Below are 23901 nucleotides of genomic sequence, written 5' to 3'. Positions count from 1 at the left end.
CAAATTGAAAACAATATGGATTTGTTTACTTGTTTAATTGTGTTGCTTATTCACACTGAAAGATTAAAGTATCACAAACCAAATGTCACAATATTGGATTAGAGCATACCCTTTGGGGCCGATTTAGTTAGCTGGACCAACAGAGGACATAGAGGAAAATAAGTCAAATCATTGGAAAAAAGAGAGAGAAAGAAAAGGGCTAAATTTCAGCATATGACAACACTGGAAGTATTAGCTTGAAATTCACAAGAGTCATGAATTGGTGAAAAATTCATGACTCTTGTGATTCAGTGACACAGCATCTGAATCACATCATGTTCCTAGATTTATTGAAAACTCTGTTTTTTATTTCTCTTTTAATTTATTATTATGTATATTTATATATATTATGATTTATTTTTCATTTATGATTATTTTTATTATAACCACAATTTTTTTTTCTTATTATTATTATTATTTGTATTTTTATTCTGTCGTTAATGTTAAGCACATTGGTTAACACTTTTACAAGCGTTTTACATTGCGGGCTCCCGCCCCTGGCCCTCGCACCTGCAAGCAATCACTCACCTGTGGTTCATCACCCCGTCTGCTTATCACTAATTAAGGCAGTGGCTGTGAGCATCCCGTCGCTGGACTATTGAGTAACCCTCGTTCGTGAAATTCTGGCTTGTATTATTCGGAGTATTCCTGCGTGTTTTCCTAGTATTAATATCTGGTCTTGTATATAGATTCACCCCGTCCCCCTGAGCCTGTACGTGAGTTTGCCTGACTAGTGTGGTGTGTGCGAGGAGGAAGATCCTCATGAGGAGTGAGTGGAGCGAGCGCGAGGAGCTGTGTGCGAGAGTGGTGACCCTGTTCCACTGACCCTTCCCGTGAACCTCGGAACCCTTGGACACCGTCTCTCCCCCACTTGTATATAGAGCGCCTGGTGTTGTGTGAATAAAGAACTGTAATTTGTGATTCGCAGACTGAACGTGAGTCCGTCCTGCCCCTCGTGACAGTTGGCTTGTCTTGGTTCTTTTATCTTTTCCTCTTGTCTCTTTATTGGCGTTTGTTTAGTCCGAGTCGCACTGAAATGAATGACAAAATTTTATACTCATATTTAACAAATCTGTTTTTTGTTTTGTTTTGTTTTTTAAAAAAGTCCGTAACAAAAGGTTTAAACTGCTACTGCTTTAGGTAATAAAACAAAGAGTGTTTGTCTTCAAGATAGATAGCCTACTCGCTCTGCGGTTCAGCTATAGTAACAACCAGCTATTGTGGAGGGAGTTTAGTTTATGTTTTTCATATATCATATTTCACCATTGAGCCCCATAACAAACGTTAAACGGATTATTTAAAATCACTGCATCTTCTTTTTTACGGCTGAATGCTCACTGACACTATCGACTGTCTATGAAACCGGATGTGGTAAGAGTGAAGTGTTTTATTCCGGAAGTGAGTCTTTGCTCTAACGAGCAAGTTCCTGGCTTCTCAAAACAAAAACAGCAAACAGTGGGTAGCTGCTGTCAGTGAAAGCTGAGAGAAGTGTTTAGCCTTCTACTGCCTCGTCATGGTGCTAAAGTCATGTTGCGTTTACAGCGTCGGAGTTGTTTCTGTACTGATGCTGATTCTCGGCATTTCGTTGGTTTTGACCAGCGTGTTTCCACATTTAGTACAGTCGATGGTTAAAAAGGTAAGCATCTAATTTAGGCTAGCCTTTGTAATAGGCGTTAACCTCAGATAAGCTAACATGAGACATTGTCATAGTAGCTAAAGTTAGCTCATTTAGCGTCAAAGAAATACATCGTTGATTTAATTATGGAAGTGTTTTTAACAGTTTTAAGCGTTTGAGGTTTGAATGTTGAATGTTTTACAAATGGCTCGCCTTAGGATAAAATTTCAGACCTGTTCTGTCACCCATTTATTTAAGTAGCAGTGTTTATTTCTAGGGTTGAAAAGATGAGATCACATAAAGTGTACATTATGTATCCTAAACATGCGGAAATCTTTTGGTAGCACAGCTAAAACAAATACAGCTTGTAATAGTTTAAATAAGTAGAATAATAGATCAATAACAGCTCAGTAAAAGCAAACATAATATGACAAAACCCAAATGTTAGTATGGTTCAAACCTATTAAGTAATTGTAAAAAAGCGAAATGGCGCAAATTCAACGAAGTATTACAGAATGTAACACGTCTTACTAAATGTAATAAAGATCAGGATAGTAAATCAGATGATTTTAAGCGGACACAGACAGTGCTGTGCAGTAAGAGCTTTGAGTTTGTCTTAACTGTTTTGATTGTACAGGGTCTAAAAATATTTACATGAGAGAACAGATGATTATCTGCTAGACAGATCTGTTGTATTGTGGACAGTTGAATTAAATTAAATTTTGTGTGGATCAGTTGGAAAAAAAAAAAAGTTCTCCACTGCTTATTCGACAATTGGCGCAGAGAGTATTGTATACTTTTATAACATTCATTGTTAAATATAGTTTAACATGTGACATAGATGCCATCTCAGTATTTCACATTTGATCATTTTGCCTTTTATTTGTGCTTTGTGATTCTCACCAAATATCGTGTATCATATGTGGCATAAACACTCACTGGACACTTTATTAGGTACACATTACTAGTATCAGATTGGATATCCTTTTGCTTTCAGAATTGCCTTAATTCATCATGGTCAAAAAAGGTGCTGGAAACATTCCTCTGAAATTTTGGTCCATATTTACATGATAGCATCACACAGCTGCTGTAGATTTATCGGCTGCACATTTATAGTGTGAATCTCATGTTTAACCACATCTCAAAGGTGCTCTACTAGATTGAGGTCTGGTGACTGTGGAGGTCCTTTGAGTACAGCGAATTCATCGTTATGTTCAAGAAACCAGTTTGAGATGATTTGTGACATACTGCGTTATCCTGCTGAAGCAATAGCCATGGTCACCAACAATAATCAGATAGGCTGTAGTATTTACATGATGCTCAACTGGTACTAAGCAATGACTGTAGAAAACTGTTTTTTACAGTCAATGGTACTAAGAGGTCAAAGAACATATCTAAACACCATTACACCATCAGCTCCAGCCTAATCCTGACCCTGCCACCTGTATGTTGTAGCAGAAATCAAGACTCCTCAGACTGGGCAATAGTTTTTCAATCTTCTATTGTCCAATTATGGTGAGTCTGTGTGAATTGTAGCCTAAGTTTCCAATTTTATAGGTTGTGTTGATGTGTTATGGGTTTAGAGATGCTCTTTATCATACCTTGGTTGTAACACGTAATTACTGTTACTGTTGCCTTTCTATCAGCTTGAAGTGGTCTAGTTATTCTCCTCTAACCTTCACAATCAACGGGGTATTTTCACCAAGAGAACTGCCTTTCACTACATATTCTTTTTATTTTCACACAGTTTTCTGTAAAATCTAGTTGTGTGGGGAAAATCCCAGTAAAACAGCATTTCCTGAAATACTCAAACCAGCCCATCTGGCACCAGCAGTCATGTTCAGAGTCACTTAAATCACGTCTCTTTCCCATTACGATACTCAGTTTGAACTTCAGCAGGTCATCTTGAGAATGGCTACATTGCTAAATTCTTTGAGTTGATTATGTATTTGTGCCGAAAAGCAGTGGCCTGTGTGTGTGTGTGTGTCATGACAACAAATGATGATTTCATCTGTTTCAGCAGGTTCATACCCTCTGTAATGTGAAGTGAAACTGCATATCATCAGCACAGTAGTCATCTAAAATAACATTTTTAACCCCACTGCCCTTTGTCCCCCATTAGCAAGTCGTTCTGAAAAACGATACATATGCGTTTGAGGCCTGGAAGGATCCACCGGCACATATCTACATGCAGTTTTACTTCTTCAATCTCACAAATCCCCAAGAGGTGTTGGATGGGGAGAGGCCAGCTGTGGTGGAGATTGGACCGTATACATACAGGTGAGAGAGGAAAAGGAGAAACGCTTAACATTTGTTTCTCCGTTCATCTCTTGACGTAAAGAAAACAAAACAACAAAAAAACTAAGTGTCAAGTTACTGGAACATTTTAAGAGGTGGAGGCAAAGCAAATATGTATCAGCACCCAGAATAGGCGCTTTTAAGATCCAGTGGTGCCAGTCTTACAATGTATATTAAGAATAAATGTGATGCAAATTTATTGACTAGTAATAAATTTGACTAGTGAAGGTGTTGAGTTAGATGAAAAGGGTTTATAAAAGCACAATACATCTGATTTGGAAAATCAACAACCTGATAAAAGTAACAAAGCCAACACTGCTGCACACAAACTGGGGAGCAGTTAAAAAGACCAGAAAAAGACACTACAATAGTAATTAAGCAGGTAAATAGCAGCCAGGTCCTGCTAATCAGATGGACTTGATTAAATGATTCCCAGTATGTGTGAGCGCCTCTGTACAAACAAAAGTTTTGACCGTTTGCTGGTCTGGTGTATTCGCAATGCTACAATCTTCCAGAGAGTGGATGTCCCAGGAAGTTCACCTTGAGGTCAGACTGTGCAACACTCAGAGAAATTACACAAAACTCAAGAGCTACATCTCAGACTCTTCAGGCATCAGTTAGCATCTAAATATTACGCTTCATGACAGTTGGAAAAAGACTGAACAAGCGTGGCTTGTTTAGCAGGATTTCCAGGCAGAAGTCTCTTCTCTCTAAAAAAAGAACATGACAGCACAACTTACGTTTGCAAAGTTGCATCTGAGCAAACCACAAGATTTCTTGAACACTGTGCTTTTTTAAAGATGGACCAAAGAGATGATTGGCCACAATGCACAGCCCTACTTTTAGGAGAAAGCCAAACATGGTGTATCAGCGCAAACGCCTCATACAAATTTTCAGCCAGTTTTGGAGGAGTGATGATTTGTTCTTGTTTTGCAGTCATTGATTAGATCGTGAACTGCTCTGTATACCAAAGTATTTTAGAGCCAAATGTGAGGCCATCTGTCTCACAGTTAGCTTAGCTGAAACTGGGTCGTGCAGCAGGACAATGATCTCAACCACAGCAACAAATCTACAACAGAATGGCTGAAAACAGAAAATAATCAAAGTGTTGCAATGACCCAGTCAAAGTCCAGACATCGACCTGACTGAAATGCTGTTGCAGGACCTTAAGAGAGCTGAGCCTGAAAACCTCAATGAACGGAAACAATGTTGTGAAAAGAGCAGGCCAAAATTCCTCGACAACAGTGTGACAGAGTGATAAAGTCAATACAGAAAATTGTTACATCAAGTTATTTCTGCTCAAGCTTTTGAATCACAGGGTGTGCTTAGATCAGGGGTGGGCAATCTCAGTCCACGAGGGCCGGTGTCCCTGCAGGTTTTAGATCTCACCTTGGGTCAACACACCTGAATCACATGATTAGTTCGTTACCAGGCCTCTGGAGAACTTCAGAACATGTTGAGGATCTAATTTAGCCATTTAAATCAGCTGTGTTGGTTCGAGGACACATCTAAAACCTGCAGGGACACCGGCCCTCGTGGACTGAGATTGCCCACCCCTGGCTTAGATCTCACAGGATACTGTCGTCGCACGAACACTCTCATTTTCTCATGACTGTCTATAGCAGGGGTGGAGGAACTCCAGGCCTCAAGGGCCGTTGTCCTGCAGTTTCTAGATGTGCCCTTGATCCAACACAGCTGATTTAAATGGCTAAATTACCTCCCAACATGTCTTGAAGTCTCTGGACACATGTCTCCAGAGGCCTGGTAAGGATCTAATCATTTGATTCAGGTGTGTTGATCCAGGCTGATATCTAAAACCTGCAGGACACTGGCCCTTGAAGCCTGGAGTTCCCCACCCCTGGTCTATAGTGTGTTTAAGAAAAAAACGTGAATGTTTTTAGAGATACATTTAAAGAGATGCAGAGCAATCCTGTGCTTGGATACCTGTAAGCAGCAGACAGCATTTTTGTACTAGAGCCAGTTTTTGTGCTGAGACTTACAAACTGTGACACGGAGATATTTATTTTTCCGAAACCACATTTTATTGTTTTTTTATTGTGTTCATTCAGTGTTATTGTGCCATGAAAGGTCAATGTGCAGTTAATTTTCTACCCAGGCCACACCCACAGTATCTCGACGTTCATAAAACTGGCTTTTGATTAAACGTGCTTTACAGATATTATTTACTTTGTTTTACATTTTTAACTTACTGTTTGACTTGATGTTATTTCATTGTTTTCCCTTTTCAGATCTTTTTATTTTTATTCGCTGATAGGTTAATTTATTGGTTTAATCATCTGGCAGTTTGGTTTTCCTGTTTTATGTAGCATTACTTTTTTAAAATTAATTTTTATTGGCCTTATTTTGTTCACTTGGTGTATTCATGTTCTAAAGGTTATTCTGTTTAATTTTCTTTTAATATATGCCAATTTTAATTTGCCTTTTTTTTAATCTGTAAAGCACTTTGAACTAGATATATGTATAAGGTGAAAATAAAGTTTATTTGATTCTTATTATCTATATACCCAGTGATAGTATAATATATTGCTGCACACAGCTGATAACCATCTTATCTCTTTTGGCACTGACTTGTTTTCAGTAGCACTGAAAGCTAACGCAAATACTTACAAATGTTATCTGGGTCACCAAATCAGTTAAAATAAAGCAGTTTTGGGAAATTGTTATTGAGTTATTAAGAAACAACTCACCATTGACATGTTTCGTGGTTTAAAAAAAAAAGCTTCTTCTTTTTTCCCAATAATTGCATCACAGTCACATGTAACAAACACAGTCACAAACTGCACAGATGTCTGTCAAGGGAAATTGAGCCACAAAAGAAGAACAATCTTCAACCCACTTTCCATGTAGAGTAAATGTGACATTATCAGTCATGTGAAGAACTGCACCTCTTAATATCCCCACACTTTTTTCATGTATTGTGCTTTATATAACATGGCGCGTTAAAGAGTGCAGATGCAAAGTAGGGAGTTTGACGCTACGCTATAGCTTTTTTTTTTAATCACAAACAAAGCTAGTTATTATATTTGGCTGCAGCTCTGTAACAAAGAATCTTTTCTCTTGTCTAAAAATGTTTTGCTTTTCCTCCACAGAGAGTACCGGCCTATGGAGCAAATTGACTTTCAGGATAATGGCACTAAAGTAACAGCTGTCAACACTAAAACCTACATTTTTCAGCGTAACATGTCCCGTGGTCCAGAGAGTGACCTCATCAGGACAGTTAATATCCCTGCCATGGTGAGCAATAGAAGTCTACAGCACCGATCTGATCTGCCACTCAGTTACAGTATTATAGTTTTCTCACATAAGGATGAATATTAAGGTTTCTCACATGTGGGCATTGCTCATGTATATTCCTCAACTGGTTGCTGAGTGGTTCCCAGGAGTTGCTGGTTATCGGTTGCATGTTGGTTGCAAAGAAAGTGCTGCACCAAAGACCTCTTAGTGGTCTTGCTCTGGTTGCTAGTAGGTTGCCCAGTGCCTATAGCATTTCCTGTGGAGCATTTCCTATATGGAGAAGGTTTGTCTTCAAAGTAAATGTTTTGCCTCAGCACTACAGTCAACATGTTTCAAAGGGGGTAGATTTCTGGTTTGTGCTGCGCTTCCTACGGTTTCACTACAGTTTGGAGAGTAGTTGGGTAGTATTTGTTGACAAGTCTATCACTTCCATTCAGACTCTAAATGGAGGTTAAATGGTGATTCCAAATGGCCCATGGGTGTGAATATGAGTGCGAATGGTTCTGTCTTTCTGTGTTAGCCCTGCAACAGATTGGCGACCTGTCCAGGGTGTACCCCACCTCTCACCCTATGGCAGCGGGATAGGCTCCATCCACCTGGTGACCCTTAATTGGGTAGGCAGAAGAGGATTGATGGATAGCAGTCAAATGGAGGTTTTTGCTTGGAGATTAGATGTTTTTCCCTAGCAACTGGTGGTTGCCAGAGGATCAATATCTAGGTCTGTGTGACTGGGGGCTTAGTCACTTGATCCACCATGATTGTCACTTGTCCAAAATTGTGGACAAGTTCATGTTACATGGTTAATGGGCACATGGGCATGTGGTTTGTGTTCACATGTCTGCAAAACCTCAGTCAATCAGCAAGATTAAATAAGGAAGTTGTTTTCCCTAATATTTTTATATATATACCTCAATATTTACTTACATGGCCTGCTGTATGCTTTATGTTTATTCAAACTAATAATCCTGTAACAGCGTTCTTCCCTTTTTTCTTTTTTTTTTCTTTTTTTTTTGTCCTGGTAGACAGTGATGGAAAGATTCAAGGATAAATCCATTGTAGCCAACGTGATCTCTGCCTACATGAGGGGCACCGGGGAAGGCCTTTTTACCACTCGTACAGTAGGAGAGCTGCTGTGGGGATATGAAGATGGACTTCTTAAAGCCTTGAAAACCTTTAGCCATGATCTGGATGATGTTTTTGGACTTTTCTATAAGGTCTCTTTAATGCACATAAATGTGTAATTGTGTTGTTTGTGTAAACCAAATTTTTTCATATTTAAAAAACAAAAAAACAACTTACAACGACAACAGTTTTTCTTTTTTCCCCATCTTACAGAACAATGCTTCCAATGATGGAGAATATGTGTTTTTCACTGGTCAGCAGAACTATAGGGACTTTTCCAGAGTGGACATGTGGAAAGGTGAAAGGTAATTTTTTCCTCTCACCTGTAGCACATGTTGGATTTACAGTTTAATAGTAAAATTGTTCATCAGTGAGTTTTGTTGGTGACATGAAGTTAATGGATGCACACCAAATGATTTGTGTCATATGATCTGTGTTCCTGTTGAGTTTTCGTTCTCTTTCTTATATCACCGCCGATAGGACACTGAAACTGAGTCTGTTTACAGACATGTGACCAAAAAAACCACTGGCTGCTAGTTTGGCTTATATACCTTTATAATTATCATTTCATTTCATAGCCATTAAATGAGGAAAGTCAAACCATGTTAGCCAAATCCCCCCAAGAGCAAAACAGAATCACTCACTGCAGGGATCAAACGCTGATGTTTCTCCCTTTAAATTGACATCATTTTAAAAAATGTAATCAGTAATGAAAAAAATACTTAAGTAAAGCACCAAACTCACTTATCTTTGTCACAGAGAAGAACAGCCAACCATCGGCTCTGCATCTGTACTCAATAAACCCCCAAAATATGATCATCTTTCTTGCACTGCCTTTTATCTCTGCCTGTCTTACAAACCTAATTGTTTTAAGACTAGGCTGTTGTACCTTAAGCAGCAGTTTTGGGAAACACACTTATTTTATAGTGTGCTTCCTAACCTACAAATATATCCAGTCCTCTTTGCCCAGCAAATGGCTTTCCATGGCTTTTAGCTGGGCATGCTAAATGTCTGAAACATTTTTAAACCTATGAACTTTGTAACATTTTGAATATCTGTGCAGCTCCTTGAATTGGTGGACGTCTGATGAGTGCAACATGATTAATGGAACCATTGGAACAGCCTTCCATCCTGTAATCACCAAGAATGATATGCTCTACATTTTCTCGTCTGACCTGTGCAGGTGAGTAGAGCAGAAAAGCTGTACCAGTGAAAGATAAAATCTTTTGATTGCATATACAGTACTGTGCAAAAGTGTTGAGCCACCCCTCATCTCTTACTGTTGTGCTAGTAAATTGGGAAATAATTGCAGTAATTTAATGAAACACATTCATGATTTGAAAAAAAAAAAAAGGTTTTCGAATTCTAAGATGCTTGAAAGTCCATATTTGGTATGACCACCTTTATTCTTGAACACAGGCTGAACTCTGTCAAGCTTTCTTGTAATTTCTTGAAGTAGTCTTCAGGAAAAGTTCTCCAAGTTTTTTGAAAGACATTCAAAGCTCTTCTTTGGATGTCGGTTGCCTTTTGTTACATTCTCTGTCAAGATGATCCCACACTGCTTCAGTAATGTTGAGGTCGGGCTCTAGGCAGGCCAACCTCCAAAACCTTCAAATTTGGATAGAAGCCGTGTGACTCAAAATGTAATTATTCTTTTTTGATTATTTTTAAATAAAATAAAGAACAGTTCTGTTCTTTATTGAAGAAAGACACATTTAATACGTCACTTGAATTTAAAAGGTTGTGTATTTTAAAAAACAAACAAACTTAAATGTAAATTTAAAATATTTGAATTTAGAAATGTATAAAACATTCATTGTAAATGTTTGTTTCTATTTTAGTCATTGTAGCTGAATATGCTTTTGAGCTGAGCATCTGGACTTTTTTAGTTTCATATGAAGGTCATTTCAGTTCAGTTTCAAGCCATATTCTGCTGACTCATGCAGCATTTGCTGTATTTTGCCTCTTGGCTTGAGCTAGTGAAATGGCTCCCCCCACAGCCTTCCTGAACCTTTCCCTGGTCTGAATATTGGATTAAGGATCCTAATTTAGTTTGGCTGGTTGCAAGGCTGGTCAGTGTTAGCCTCCTAAATGAGGCCACAGCCTATTTAATGCTGCTTAAAACAACAAATGTCAGTCCTCTGTGATTGTTAATATATTAGAATCAGAAGGCACATTTACAGGTCATCTAACAGCTGTTAAGAGGTGTCAACACAACCGTTGAAAAACTGGTGTAACCAGTTTGTTCAATGCAGGTTTTCTGTAAATCAGCTTATCACTGTGCTCATGAATTCAAACCATGTGTCATTGTCCAGTAACGCAGTGCATCCAGAGATTAACAAGCATGTAACTCTCTTTCTAAGGTCTCTGTACACAGTGTATGAGGAGGATGTGACAGTGAAGGGGATCACTGGGTATCGATTTGTTCCTCCCAGCTCAGTGTTCGCCAATCTGACTGTGAACCCAGACAACGCAGGCTTTTGTGTGCCTGCTGGTAATTGCCTGGGGTCTGGCCTGCTGAATGTGTCTGTATGTAAAGAAGGTAAGACAATGTTTTACTGTGTTAAACATAGCCAAATGATCTTTGATATGCTGCTTTTTAAGTTACATTAGTTCAGACTGATTTCTTTCCCCCATGGTGTGATTTGTGTGGACAGGTGAGAACAAAGAAATTGTGTTTTAAGTTTAAAAACAAAATAACTAAACCAATGAACTCTGGAAATGTTTATTGGTGGCAAAAACATGATCTGACCGAGTTGTACCAGTTTGTACCAAGTTTCAGCTAACGGCTCCTTTTGTCAGGCGTGTGTCGCAAAAAAAAAAGAAAAAAAAAAGAAAAAGGAGTAATGCTTGCTAGCCAGAGACCGTCTCCATTACAAACGCGTCCACTAGTCCAAAGCACGAGAACTTGTTCCCATATTTACTTTCTGGCTCCTCGGACACAGTAGATGAATACGTGAAGTGAAAGTTCTCTTGTGGTTTGTTGTGATGCGCTCTGGTGCATCTGATTTAAAGCAAACAAACTATGGTTGTTAGTGCTGAGTAATAACTTGTATCATTTCCTCATTGCACTGTAAAGAATATGGAGTCGACACTTTGCAAAAGACTCCCTGAAATTACTTCAGTGAGTGTAATTTCTGGGGCCTACTTTAGCAGTGTCCCTGACAAGTGTACGCTGTGTTTATTACAAGCCATAGCATTATTAGAATATTAAACAGCGATGTTTTACACATGGCATATTTTCCTCGTGTTGAGTGAGATGTTGTCTCTTCTTTGTTAATACCTTTTGTAATGTTTTTCCTGCTGTTTAGGGGCTCCTATCATAATGTCTTCACCACACTTCTACCAGGCAGATGAGAAATTTGCTCAGGATGTATTCGGAATGACGCCAAACAAGGAAGAGCACCAGACTGCCATTGATATCAATCCGGTAGGAATCACAACTTTAAAGCTTAAATGTTTAATTCGTTCTCATGTTGTTGTGAATCTCTCTTCAATTTATAATACATATTTTGTCTAAAACAATTATGATTTATATAGTATTTTGAAAAATTGTAAATCTTCAACACTAGATGGAGTAGTGTTTCAGCTTTTTTTTTTTTTGTCACGACTAGGCAATAGTTGAGCTTCTGTTTAAAATAGTGGTTAAAAATTAAATCAGAGGTACGTGGTACGGGGCTGTCACGAAAGATAAGCTCTAACTGCTCTTATCATGATAATAATACTCTAATTACCTGGTTGAACTTGTAGTAAAGTCTTGATAGCGAGAGACAGACTGAAAAAAACACCTCCAGCAGCACAACGTGTAGCTGAACATACTGTGTAGTGCTTAACAAATGTATTAGACCACCATCCAATGTACGATTTATGCCACAGCAGCCAAAAATTAACAATTGCTATATGATATAATTTTCTGATCATATATATATATATATATATATATGGCTTCCATGGGCACTGATGTGCCCCCATACCATCAGAGATGCAGGCTTCTGAACTGAACACTAATTTACAAGCCAGATGGTCTCTCTCCACTTGAATCTGGAGGATGCAGCGACCGTGTTTTCAAAATTTAACAGAAAATACCACAGAGATTTCTCCAGATTCTCTGAGTCTTTTGATCATGTTATTAGATGATGAGATACTTAAAGTCTTAGCATTTTTACATTGTGGAATATTTTTCGGATTATTTTTCACAATTTGCAGATGCGATATTTTGCAGATTGGTGTACCTCTGCTCGTCTTTACTGCTACGCCCCTATTAAGATGCTCTTTGTACACCAGTCTGACCAGTCTAACACAGAACTCTTTCTTACATTGGCTCTCATGCTTTCGTACAAAAGTACATGTAATTATTTCACACACCCACATATAAAGTGGTGGTTTTACGGTTACAAAAGTATTGAATCCAATAAACAAGCTACCGTTTTTCCTGTTTATCCTTCTTGATCACTCTGCCACGGCATGATATCATTAGAATTGATCAAAGTCCTGTGACTTTTATCATAAGTGCTGGGTTGTGATGCCCTCAGCCATCTTCCCTGCCAGCTTCAGAGCTGTGAAGTTATTTTTGCCTACAGTAAAGATATTAAAACTGCAGGCAGTACTATGCAAACAGTTAGGGGTAACTTTAGATAAGTACATGATAAATCCTGAGATTTTTTTCTCTCTTTTAAGTTTTTCAAAATGCAGAAAACTGAAGAAAGAAACGACTAAACCCCCAATTAGGTTTGTTTGACAGCTGACATGTCTCACTGTCTTCTGTTTTTTCACATAATCTCAGATTAACTCAGTTTATTTCTTTGCTTTTCATTGAAGTTACCTTTTTATCACTCTAGCTGTATGTTTGAGGTCATTCTCAAGCTGCATGAGGAATCTGGGACAGAGCACATGCCTCCCTGATGGTATTATGTAATGGATGAAAATCTACTATACCTAACTAAAAAGCTTTAGTGCTGTGTTTTTCTATCCAGTGGTTTGTTGGTTTACAAATAATGTCAACATGTTACTATAAAGATTATGGCCATAATACAGTGTGGGCAGAAAACAATTATTTAGGTGTTTAGGTATACGTGTTCATACATCAGGAGTGACAGGAGTTTTTCCCACATTCTCTGTCTCCCTAACAAAATGAATTTGTGTTTTACAGCTAACAGGAGTGGTTCTCCAAGCAGCCAAGCGAATCCAGATTAACGTCTATGTAGAGCAAATTCCCACCTTCAGGTAATCAGCAGCTCTTTTCATCAGTTCAAGCAGCTGAATAACCTGAATTTTCATAAATTTCACTTTCACTATATTAGTATAAAGAGTGAAGCCGTAATAGCTGCATGAGTACCCATATCTGTGAAGGGCTGCCAGTAAGCTAATTGTAAAGCAATAATGCCACCATCATCATTATGGGTGGACTTTTGCACAGACCTGGCTCACTTGTTACGTGTTTACCTGACATCAGAAGGAACTAGCAGCAAGATAATGAGACTGTATGTGTTTAGATAGTTACACATTACTGTTATTTTTATTTGAAATAAAATAAAATAACAAAAGCTATATTAAAGTGGTGAGTCTCAGCTTTAATGTGAATAGGTTTACATCAATATTTTAAAATGTATAAGGTTGGAGCCCTCAAGACAACATTAGTGGCCAGAATTTATTATACTGAATAATGTTAACAATGTCTCTTAAACGTACTGACATCAGTAGATAATTGGCTCTGGTTATGAGGTTTGGCTTTTTTTTATGTACAAGGAAACACATTGGCCTACATCCTGGAGAATATTTGTAATTTGCCATAGAGTCATGAAGGGGCCTTTCTTTCCCATGCAAATCATTTTGCTTTCATCTACAAGATTTGTGCTCTTCTGTCCACCAGGCTATTTTGGATCTGTCCTGTGCATGCCTTCTGCTTTTAGAATATACCTCTTTATTTTTGGCAAACTAACTTTTGTGAATCCATTCATTTTGTTCCGCTTATCCGGCGCCAGGTCGTGGGGGCAGGAGCCTAAGCAGAGAAGGCTAGACCTCCCTCTCCCTGGCTACCTCCTCCAGCTTATTTGGGGTAAAACCAAGGCGTTTCCAGGCCAACTGAGAGATCTAATCTCTCCAGCGTGTCCTGGGTCTGGACACCTCACCCAGGGGGGATCTTTGTCAGATGCCCGAAACACCTCAACTGCCTCCTTCCAGTGTGGGGGAGTAGCAGCTCTACTCTGAGCCCCTCTTGGATGGCCGAACTCCTCACACTATCTCTAAGGGAGAGGGCAGCCACCCTTTGGAGAAAGCTAATTTCTGCTGCTTGTATTTGCGACCTCGTTCTTTCAGTCACTACCTAAAACTTGTGACCATAGGAGAAGGTGGGGACGTAGATGGACCAGGAAGGAGGAGTTTCCCTTTTATGCTCAGCTCTCTCTTCACCACGATGGATCGGTACAGCGTCCGCATCACTGCAGCCGCAACATGAACTTTTGTATCATTCTAATAGATTTTTATTCTTATTTTCATTTGCACAGTCACTTTATTTATGACTCGGAATGACAGAAAACTCTTAACTTCAAGTAAGCTAACTGTAGGTACTGTAGTCTCGAATGGGTGTTACACAGTCCAAACTTAATTTTGTGAATGCAACAACCACAGTGTTGTGCATTACAAAGAAAATGATGCCAATCAGTGAAGAAAACCTCTTTATACTCTCTTTCTTCACTGTAGTTAAACTCGGATAATAAAAGTATTTATGCTGTTGGTAAAAAACTGTTCAAATCTACTTTTTTCCCCATGGAACAAATGCTCATAAGCCCCCAGTAACTGAGGCTTAGAAACCAGTCTCTGGTCGCTAGGGAAAAATGTGTTTTTCCTGCTTGGATGACGAGCAGTTCCTGGAGGTTGCTCGCGGTTGCTGTGAAATAGATTGCAAAATCTTTAGACAAGTAAAAGTTGTGCCTTACTGCAACACACCAGCATGTTTCAAAAGGTGAAGCTTTTACTTTAAAGTAGTGCTGCCAGCGTTAATCTTGTTAAAATGACGTTAACGCCATAACTGCATTAACGCGGCAAATCTCAGTTTGCGAGTTAGCGCAGATCGCCCCGTGCGCGGGGCTGCACAGTACTAACGCGTTGACGAGCTAACCGCGCTAACGCGTTGACGAGCTAACCGCGCTAACTCACACTGTTTCTAATTTCACTACCACTTAGCAAGTATTTGGTGAGTGTTTTGCACATGAGTTGGTGCAAACTACAGGCAACTGCTGCTATCTGCTAGCAGCAAAAGCACGCACAATGGTGAATACTTTGGTCAGAGAGAGGCTGCCCCCTGTCTCTGAGGCTTAAGGGATTAAATATAGAATCTAACTTATAAACAGAACTGATGTTGGGGCTGATATCAGTAAAATCTTATCAAATTCAATCCCTAGCCAAGCGTCGGCTCTTTTGTGCAATATTGAACTTTGAAAGGAAAGTTTGTGCAGTTCTTTTGATGCCAACAAGCCCAGATATGGCACTTTTATGTTATATCTGTTATTCTGTTTCAAATTAAAGGTGCTAGAGACGGAGCTTGAAGTCCAAAAATAAATTATGTAACTCTCCAGATAACTTATGGTGTGAGATTAATACGCAATCAAGCTTTATACAGATAGTATGTATTTACAGAACATGCCCAGGAAGATATTGTATAAGTATATTTATATTACACAACTATATTATAATGTGTTTTCCAAATTGCTAATTTTCGTAACATCATAGTTAAAGATTATCATGTCATTCTCTTTCAGTCAAACGGGAAATGTAAGGACAGTAGTCTTCCCTGTGGTTTATCTGAATGAGGTACAAACTCTCTCTCACGCACTCACTCTCTCACACACACACACACACACACACACACACACACACACACACACACACACACACACACACACACACACACACACGTACGTGTGGTTTCCCTAGCAACTTACCCTAATCCTAACCATCAAAAATGAATGCCTAACTCTGACCGTTACCCTAAACCTAACCATAACCTAATTGTAACCCTGACACTAAAACCACATTTTGAGTCTCAAAAATGCCTTCAAACTCATGGGGACCGGGATTTTGGTCCCCACAAGGGCTGTCCGTCCCCACAAGTAAAGTAAACTTCCAATTTTTGGTCCCCACAATGATGTTAATACCCGTACACACACACCACAAAAGTTGTCTGAGCTCTGGTTTATATACATTTTCTGTTATAACTCTCAGTTAAATACAAATGATTCAAAGGGGAAAGACTCCCTTGAGTACCCTGTAGTTAAAGGAGTACCTCGCGTTTTTCTCTTTAATGTATCAAAGCATTGTGTAATCCTGCTCAGACAGACTGCAATTAGTAAATCTAACTTGTGTGGAGGCAAAAAAAGAAAAATACAGAGGTAGATACTATGATTCCACAAAATCAAAGCTACAGAAGACTAATCTAATATAAATCACTAATCAGTAAATTTAATAAAATTAACTTGTTTATAAAATTCTTATGGTCTCAGTTTCTTCATAAACTTGAACACAAAGATGAACAGACGGTAAATGAAAGGGCCGCAAATTTACCATTTACTTTTGTAGGGGCTGTGTTTTGTGTTCTTATGTGCTATAACACAATCTTTTCTCTCTTACCTTCTTTTCAGAGCGCCACCATTGATGACACAGCAGCCAAGAAGTTAAAGGCGATTGGTGTTCAGCAGAACGTTGTGGAGAACATTCCCTTCATGCTGATTGGCCTGGCCATCATTGTGGGAGGAATCTTCATGTTCTTGGTGTGTCAACAGAAAGTCCCCGAGGTGAGCTTGTGCAATAAGCAACTGTGTGATGTCATTATGTTGGGACAGATGGCCTGAGCCTGGTTCTGCCAAGTGCTTGCTCATACAGGATGGCTCAATTTTTTTCATTCAGATTTATGATGGTGTGTGTGGTCAATTTAAAATAATCTAAAAAATAGTTCAAATAAATTGATTTATTTTTCATTATCAAGCACCCTAGATTAGTCCACAACATGCCCCAAAAGCCCTATAAATGCTCAAGAAAAATAAACTTAGAAAATACAAATCAAACCTGTTTAATTAATGCTATACTTTGCTCCACTCTAAAGAACTACAACTAAAAAAAAACGAATTAACTGAAATCAGTTAATGGGTGAGTCTATTCAAATTAGGGCTGCCACGATTAGTCGACTAGTCACGATTACGTCGACTATCAAAATCGTCGACGACTAATTTAATAGTCGACACGTCGTTTGAAGCTTTGTAAGATCCCAAAAGACGCAGGAATAAGTAGTAGGATTTAAGCGTGTAATAACAGACTGAAACAGAAGATGGCAGCACTGCATGTACAAGGATGCCAGCTGCCATTAAACCCTGAAGAAGAAGAAGCAGTGTCCCAGAATTCATAGCACTGCCCTGCTCAGTTTTCAACAATGGCGGCAGCTAGTTAGTTTTAATATTACTCTTATTATTCTTTCTGGGTCACAAAATAAACGTTTAACATATTTTCAGGCGAGAATGTAGCTGTGTAAACTTCAAATATCTGCTCCGTTTATCAAGACACCACCTATTTTTTTAAAAGCGCTCCGACGTTTTCGGAGACGTCTGTTACCCACCAGCTCGATAGCTAGCTGGGGTTCAAGGCTCACTAGAGCCGGTGAGAACACCGGACTCCCGGCAAATCGTTTTCAAACCCACCGCCGTCTTTCGCTACTCAGGTTAAACATACATAAGTCACTTAGATAACTTAAAAATGTTATTGTTTGGCTTTTTTTAGTATTTTATTTGTTCCTGACTAAATCGGTTTGGCTGAGATTAAAGTTATAGTTTTTACACAGCTGAATAAACGTCAAGCAGACAACTGATTATCAGAAGTGTGAGATGGTAGAGAATATACTCCGGTGTCCTGTTATATTTTAGATAGCAAGGAGCAGACGGCTGAGTTTATTAAAATTTCACCAAAACAATCTGCAAATTTCATTAAAATTTAATAAAATATCATCTTGTCTTTATTTTTAGTTAGCACATACCTTAAACATGCATGCTGGTGCAATAAGCTTTACGTCCAATTGATGCATGATCTGATTAGTCGACTAATCACAAAAATAATCGGTGACTAGTCGACTATCAAAATAATCCTTTGTGGCAGCCCTAATTCAAATATTGTAGTAGATTTTAAGACTATTCAGAGCAGATACTGTTGCCTTCCTGTGAGCTAGCAGCAGTCTGGCCATTTTTTTGGCCATCCTCTGGCATCAACAAGCCATGTGCACCCAGAGAACTGCTGCTTACTGGATATTTTCCTGAAATGCCCAGTCCAGCCCAGCCCCACTGGCACCAACAATCATGCAATGTTCAGAGTCACTCGAATCACCTTTTGCCCCCTTTTGATGTTCAGTTTGAACTTCAGCAGCTAATCAATTGCTGCCGTGTGATTGTGTGAATGTGTAAAGCGCTTTGGGGTCCTTAGGGACTAGTAAAGCGCTATACAAATACAGGCCATTGTCTGATTAGATATTTAGGTATTTGGATCATCTGCCTCCATCTGACCTTATCCTTAGCATTCTCTCCTGTCACACCAACCCTCTGCATGTCCCTCCTACATTATATCCTTGTGTGCGGTTTCCCTCTTTTCCTCCTGCCTGGCAGCTCCATCTTCAGCATCCTTTGTCCAATATCTCCACTACCCTTCCCCTTTAAATGTCCAGATCATCTCAGCCTCGCCTCTCTAACTTACTTAAACTCATTCCCCCTAATTAGCTCTACTTCTTGCATCTTTATCGATCTATATGCATCTGTCTCATTCATACACATGCATTTTGTCCTCTGTGAATTTAAATCCCTCTTCTCTCCGTTGCATATCTCCACCACTCCAGGATCTCTTCCATCTACTCCTTACACACATGTCCTGAACAACCCTCACATACTTCACTGCCATTCCTGACTTACTCATGCAGCAGCACAGTTCCTCTCTCAGTACTTTAAATTGTAATATATTTGCATTTTATATATATTTTTTAATATTTTTCTTTTTCAGAGCACTGCTGCCGAACGACAGCCCCTGCTCTCATCGTAACAGCAAACAGAACGTGGAAAGAGGAAGATTGCCTTGGTTGCAATACAATTCAAGGGGTTCACCCATTAATTCTCAAGTAACACTAATACAATGGTTTTCATATTTTAATCTATTTTCGCATTCATGGTTTTAAGAAAGTGGGAAAAACTGTCTTTTTGTTGTGTTTGTTGCTGGATTTGGAGGATAATGTCTTCATTTCAAGTTGTAATGATGCTGAAATCCAGATTTTCCAGTCAATCTTAAATTGAGCTTGTTTTTATTTTAACTCCTAACTATGGGATTTTTGAATTGGATTAACATGAGGTTAGTTAACCCCCTTAAACAACCCAGCTTTGAATTAATCAAACATCCTGGAAGTGGGAAAAACACTGTGCTGCAAAGTGGCCATATATGTGTGAGCTGTTGCTGCATTTCTATTCAGAAAAAAGACGTTGTGTCTATCTACAAGGCAACTGGCTAGAGCTTGAACAGTTACTAGATTCCCAGACTAGTTTGGGAGTCAGAGTTAGTTTTAAAAAGCAAGAAAAAACAGTATTAAGAAGCCAGGTTGGTTGTATGTTATAATGAAGTGGATGTAAAAAGTCAGGCTAGTAGTGCAGCCTGTTCGAAGTGCAGATTACTTTGGGCTTGTCTTTCAGCCTTTTGGCTTCAGATGCTATGGCGATGTGGTCTTGTTCATTTTAAAATGATGTTCTGTGTTGTAGCCAAGCTCAGTAATCTACAGTGTATATATACATGTGTGTCCTCCTTGTGATCCAATCAGTATTAACCCAACAATGACAGGATGGCTTTCTGCCTGTTGTAAATGTCTAATACAATATTATTTCATTTAATTCCAGTACTGTCATAAATATGTTAATATAATTTCTACTGATTTACATTGCTGAAACCGGCGTATGAAGCTTTGTGGTAGTGACACTGACAAACACACAAAAACTTTTGAAGCACTTAGACTGATTTTGTTTTTTCCCCAGTTTAACTTCTGTAGCATTTTATAACTTTATTGAAGCATTTTTTTTTAATAAACACATTGTTTTCCTATTGGCCTATTAATTTTTAGAGCACTTATAACTAAATGTTATTTTTCTGTCCAATGTTGCACACAGTTTCACTATAATATAGATGTTTTTGCCATTTCAGTCACTATTTTTCGCTGACAAAATCTTTTGTGTTCAATTTCTTTTTTTGAGTGTGTGTATGTTTGTTTTGTACCTAAAAGAGAACATTGTTTACACTACTACTACTCCCTGGCAAAATCAGTACTTAACTATAATCACGATTTATACGCAAATCTCTCATTAGGTCACACGTCTGACAGTTTGCACGTTGTCATTTGCTATGACTCAACAATAAACTTTCTATGCTATTCCCTGAAGGTGTGTTTGTAGTTCCTGTCTGACATTGCAAAAGTATTGAATCATTGCTCTGCAGATGACCAATAAAGCATGACTGGCTTTATGCCAAACTTTAGAGCAGGGGTCCCCAATCCCAGTCCATGAGGGCCGGTGTCCCTGCAGGTTTTAGATGTGGCCTTGATCCATCACAGCTGATTTAAATGGCTAAATGACCTCCTCAACATGTCTTGCAGTTCTCCAGAGGCCTGGTAATGAACTAATCATGTGATTCAGGTGTGTTGACCCAGGGTGAGATCTAAAACCTGCAGGGACACCGGCCCTCGTGGACTGTGATTGGGGACCCCTGCTTTAGAGGAAGGTCTGACTAATGCATTGTTTGCATTTCAGTGTTGAAACTTTGTTATTCACAGCTACATTACTCGTGGCTGACACCTACAAATCTGCTTAAAGTGAACAAAACCATTTCTGGTAACAATCTAAATGCCCAAAGGTCTGGACTCTGGGCCACCTACACATTGCACCCATAGGAGGTGCTCTGTTACAGAAATGCATGCATTTGAAGCTTTGTTATTTTAAGTTTGCCATTTTAACATGGACTAGCCTACGGTGCTTTTTCGCTTCTTTAATATAGCGCTGTATGTAGGCTGATGACCAAAACGTCTTTTTTGGTTGTAACAACAATATAAAGATATATTCAGTCATTGTCTTTGCAAGCTTTTGAGAAAACCTGATTAGTTTTTAAGGAGAAAAAAACTTAACCTGTAAACCTTGGGTTTTAATGTTTATGTGGAAAACCGTAATACCATAATGTTGGTGTGACCGGTAGTAATCATAAAAAAACCCAAAAACAACCCACAACCCAAGTGTATCTTCTGGATTCACATCATGGCTGTTGATCTAAGTTTGCCCACAGGCTGATCATTTAGATTAAAATGCTGCCTTCACTGTCTTTCATCTATATTTTAAATCGGTATATCGCTACATGCAGAACAGACATGTGTAATATAGGAATGAATAACAACAATTAAAGGTTTACATAAAACTTAGCAGTACTTGCCGTAGCATTCACGCAAGTACTGATGGTCGTCGTAAACATATTCAGCATCGCCAGAATTTGAATTTTTGTCTGTTATGTATCTGTGATATTTAAAGACTTTATTTCTAATTCTTCATTCCGAGGTCGAACAAAATTCGTCATGAATACAAATATTAGTGACCATTGTTACATATGGGCAACACGTGAAACAATAAATCTTTTTTTTTTTTTTTTTTAAACATATAGATGTTAATAATCAATGTGTGGTGATGGTCATGAAGACTTTTGTTCAGAATGGCCCAACAATTAAGGAGGATGTAGTAATAATAATAATAATAACTTTATTTGTAATATTTATGATGCATAAAGACATCTCTACATGCATACGCTATAATCATCATAGCAAGAAGATATTTATCAAATCATTTTTATTTATTGCCCCAAGTGGTCTGTCAGTGAACTGCAGTTTAACCCCTGATATTTACGGGTGCTTATAAAGTTTTTTGACATATATGGTGTAATTAATTTTTTCCTCTAACTAGAAATATTAGAAATGGTTGTTTATATCTGCATTAACTGTTAGTTTCTTTTTTTCCAGCTTCATGGAAACTTCAGTGCACAAAATCCTAAATTCTTGAATATTTTGCATAATTTGGGGGAATTGCATATTCATATCTGAATGATTTTTAAGTTATGTTATTAGTTATCTTAGCTTAAAGTCTGGAAGCAGTCTCTCTGTTCAAAGTTTTGTTTGGGCAGAAACTAAACTGATTGTAGGGAAAGGGGGAAATTCAGGGAAACTTCAGGAAGTCACTTCATCAGATCTTGGACATCTGATGAAGCAACTTCATTTAATTTTTTAAGTTCCTTCTGGCAAGACTCCATGGGTGGAGCAAATGGCTAAATGCATAGTAGTCTAAAGTCACGTTAGGGTTTCACTTAGAAACCTCCGACGTGGAGTTGTCCTCATTTAGTAGGTTGAGGTCCAAAGTGTACTTTGGAGTCACGTAGATAAACTTTGTCTTCAGCTGTGTGATAAGTACCACCGTGCAACAGATTCCCATCGGTGACTTTGACTTGACCTGCTCAGTCTGCCAATCCTTACGCCTTAGTCAATAAAGTAACAAATTAATGAATTATTCAGAAGGTAACTCCTCCCCAACCCAATTAAAGCCTTTAATACAGGCGTAGCTCACAAACCAAGCCTGCAGCAAAACAGCCCTTGTCTTGAGCGTCATCTGCAAGCAGCATGAGGACTCTCCAGGAAAAAATTATCATCCTTTCTGTTTTTCTGTCTTTGTTATGTGTCGTTCAGGTAAGTTATTTATTGTTTGTTGAACTTTCATGGAAATATTTTTTTTCTAATCAGTGTTTTATATGACAAAGCTAAAGGATCAAGTATTTGCCTTTACAGGTTCATTCATTGCCTGTGCCTGACGAGTGGCATGGCTTAATTCAGCGAACCAAACGTTCACTGTTGTGGCGCTGGAACAGTCTGAAGCCTGTCGGTGCCAGCTGCAGGGATCACCTAGAGTGTGGCACAAAATACTGCAGGTACAGCTGAAGCTTAAATATTTCATGGCAGTCCATCAGTTTACCTGTCTTCCTGATACTCCTGATCATTTTTTGACTATTTTACATTAACTCTGTGTAGCTCTTAAATGTCAAACTCAGCATCATATTCTTTAAAAAAAAACAAAACAGTTTTCACAGTGTGTTCATTACTATTCTGTACATAGGCAGTGTGAAGGTGTGTACACGTGTATTTTGCATGCATGGTCTGGACAAAGTCAAAGGGTAATAATGGTGCAATCATTCTTATCTTTACAGGAAAAATATCTGTTCTTTCTGGATCACCACCTGAAGAAGAGATGCACAAACACCATCAGAATCTACAAAACAGACATCTGCTTTATGGACCACAACTGCCTGTTTTGTTTTGTTTTCTAAAACCTGCTCGCTCCTTTATTCTGGCTCCAACATTCATTCTGAGCAATCAGATCTTCTTCCACCGCGCTGCGTCAAAAACAAAGCTGTAAAATCCAGGCATGCATAACCAATCAAATGGCGCCACCTTAAGTGATTTGTCTAAAACACTGCTGCAACATCACACAAGC

General features: G+C 38.7%; 2 protein-coding genes across 2 annotated transcripts; both read left to right on the top strand.

The window, feature by feature from the left end:
* Window positions 1-1450: 1450 nt before the first annotated feature.
* Window positions 1451-20768, top strand: scarb2c (scavenger receptor class B, member 2c). The gene is made up of 12 exons (XM_063478660.1): window positions 1451-1675; window positions 3777-3934; window positions 7063-7207; window positions 8230-8421; window positions 8543-8634; window positions 9393-9512; window positions 10693-10871; window positions 11641-11759; window positions 13479-13552; window positions 16087-16138; window positions 16966-17118; window positions 19355-20768. Exons 1-12 carry the CDS (start codon window positions 1553-1555, stop codon window positions 19391-19393), a joined length of 1446 nt encoding a protein of 481 aa, XP_063334730.1. The 5' UTR covers window positions 1451-1552; the 3' UTR covers window positions 19394-20768.
* A 2265-nt stretch (window positions 20769-23033) lies between these two features.
* Window positions 23034-23722, top strand: LOC134632094 (liver-expressed antimicrobial peptide 2). The gene is made up of 3 exons (XM_063480687.1): window positions 23034-23099; window positions 23199-23338; window positions 23615-23722. The coding sequence occupies exons 1-3, from the start codon at window positions 23034-23036 to the stop codon at window positions 23646-23648; spliced, it is 240 nt and encodes a 79-aa protein (XP_063336757.1). The 3' UTR covers window positions 23649-23722.
* Window positions 23723-23901: the final 179 nt, after the last annotated feature.

Source organism: Pelmatolapia mariae, linkage group LG7 (genome assembly GCF_036321145.2).
Source record: "Pelmatolapia mariae isolate MD_Pm_ZW linkage group LG7, Pm_UMD_F_2, whole genome shotgun sequence".
Classification (NCBI taxonomy): Eukaryota; Metazoa; Chordata; class Actinopteri; order Cichliformes; family Cichlidae; genus Pelmatolapia; species Pelmatolapia mariae.
This window is presented reverse-complemented; position numbering and strand designations above follow the sequence as displayed.

Excerpts from the sequence above, each read along its gene's own strand:
- scarb2c (XM_063478660.1), top strand. The coding sequence starts at position 1,553 with ATGGTGCTAAAGTCATGTTGCGTTTACAGCGTCGGAGTTGTTTCTGTA. Across the intron at positions 8,635-9,392 it reads GACATGTGGAAAGGTGAAAG|CTCCTTGAATTGGTGGACGT; the intron begins GTAATTTTTTCC and ends ATATCTGTGCAG. Across the intron at positions 9,513-10,692 it reads TTCTCGTCTGACCTGTGCAG|GTCTCTGTACACAGTGTATG; the intron begins GTGAGTAGAGCA and ends TCTCTTTCTAAG.
- LOC134632094 (XM_063480687.1), top strand. The coding sequence starts at position 23,034 with ATGAGGACTCTCCAGGAAAAAATTATCATCCTTTCTGTTTTTCTGTCT. Across the intron at positions 23,100-23,198 it reads CTTTGTTATGTGTCGTTCAG|GTTCATTCATTGCCTGTGCC; the intron begins GTAAGTTATTTA and ends TTGCCTTTACAG. Across the intron at positions 23,339-23,614 it reads TGTGGCACAAAATACTGCAG|GAAAAATATCTGTTCTTTCT; the intron begins GTACAGCTGAAG and ends TTATCTTTACAG.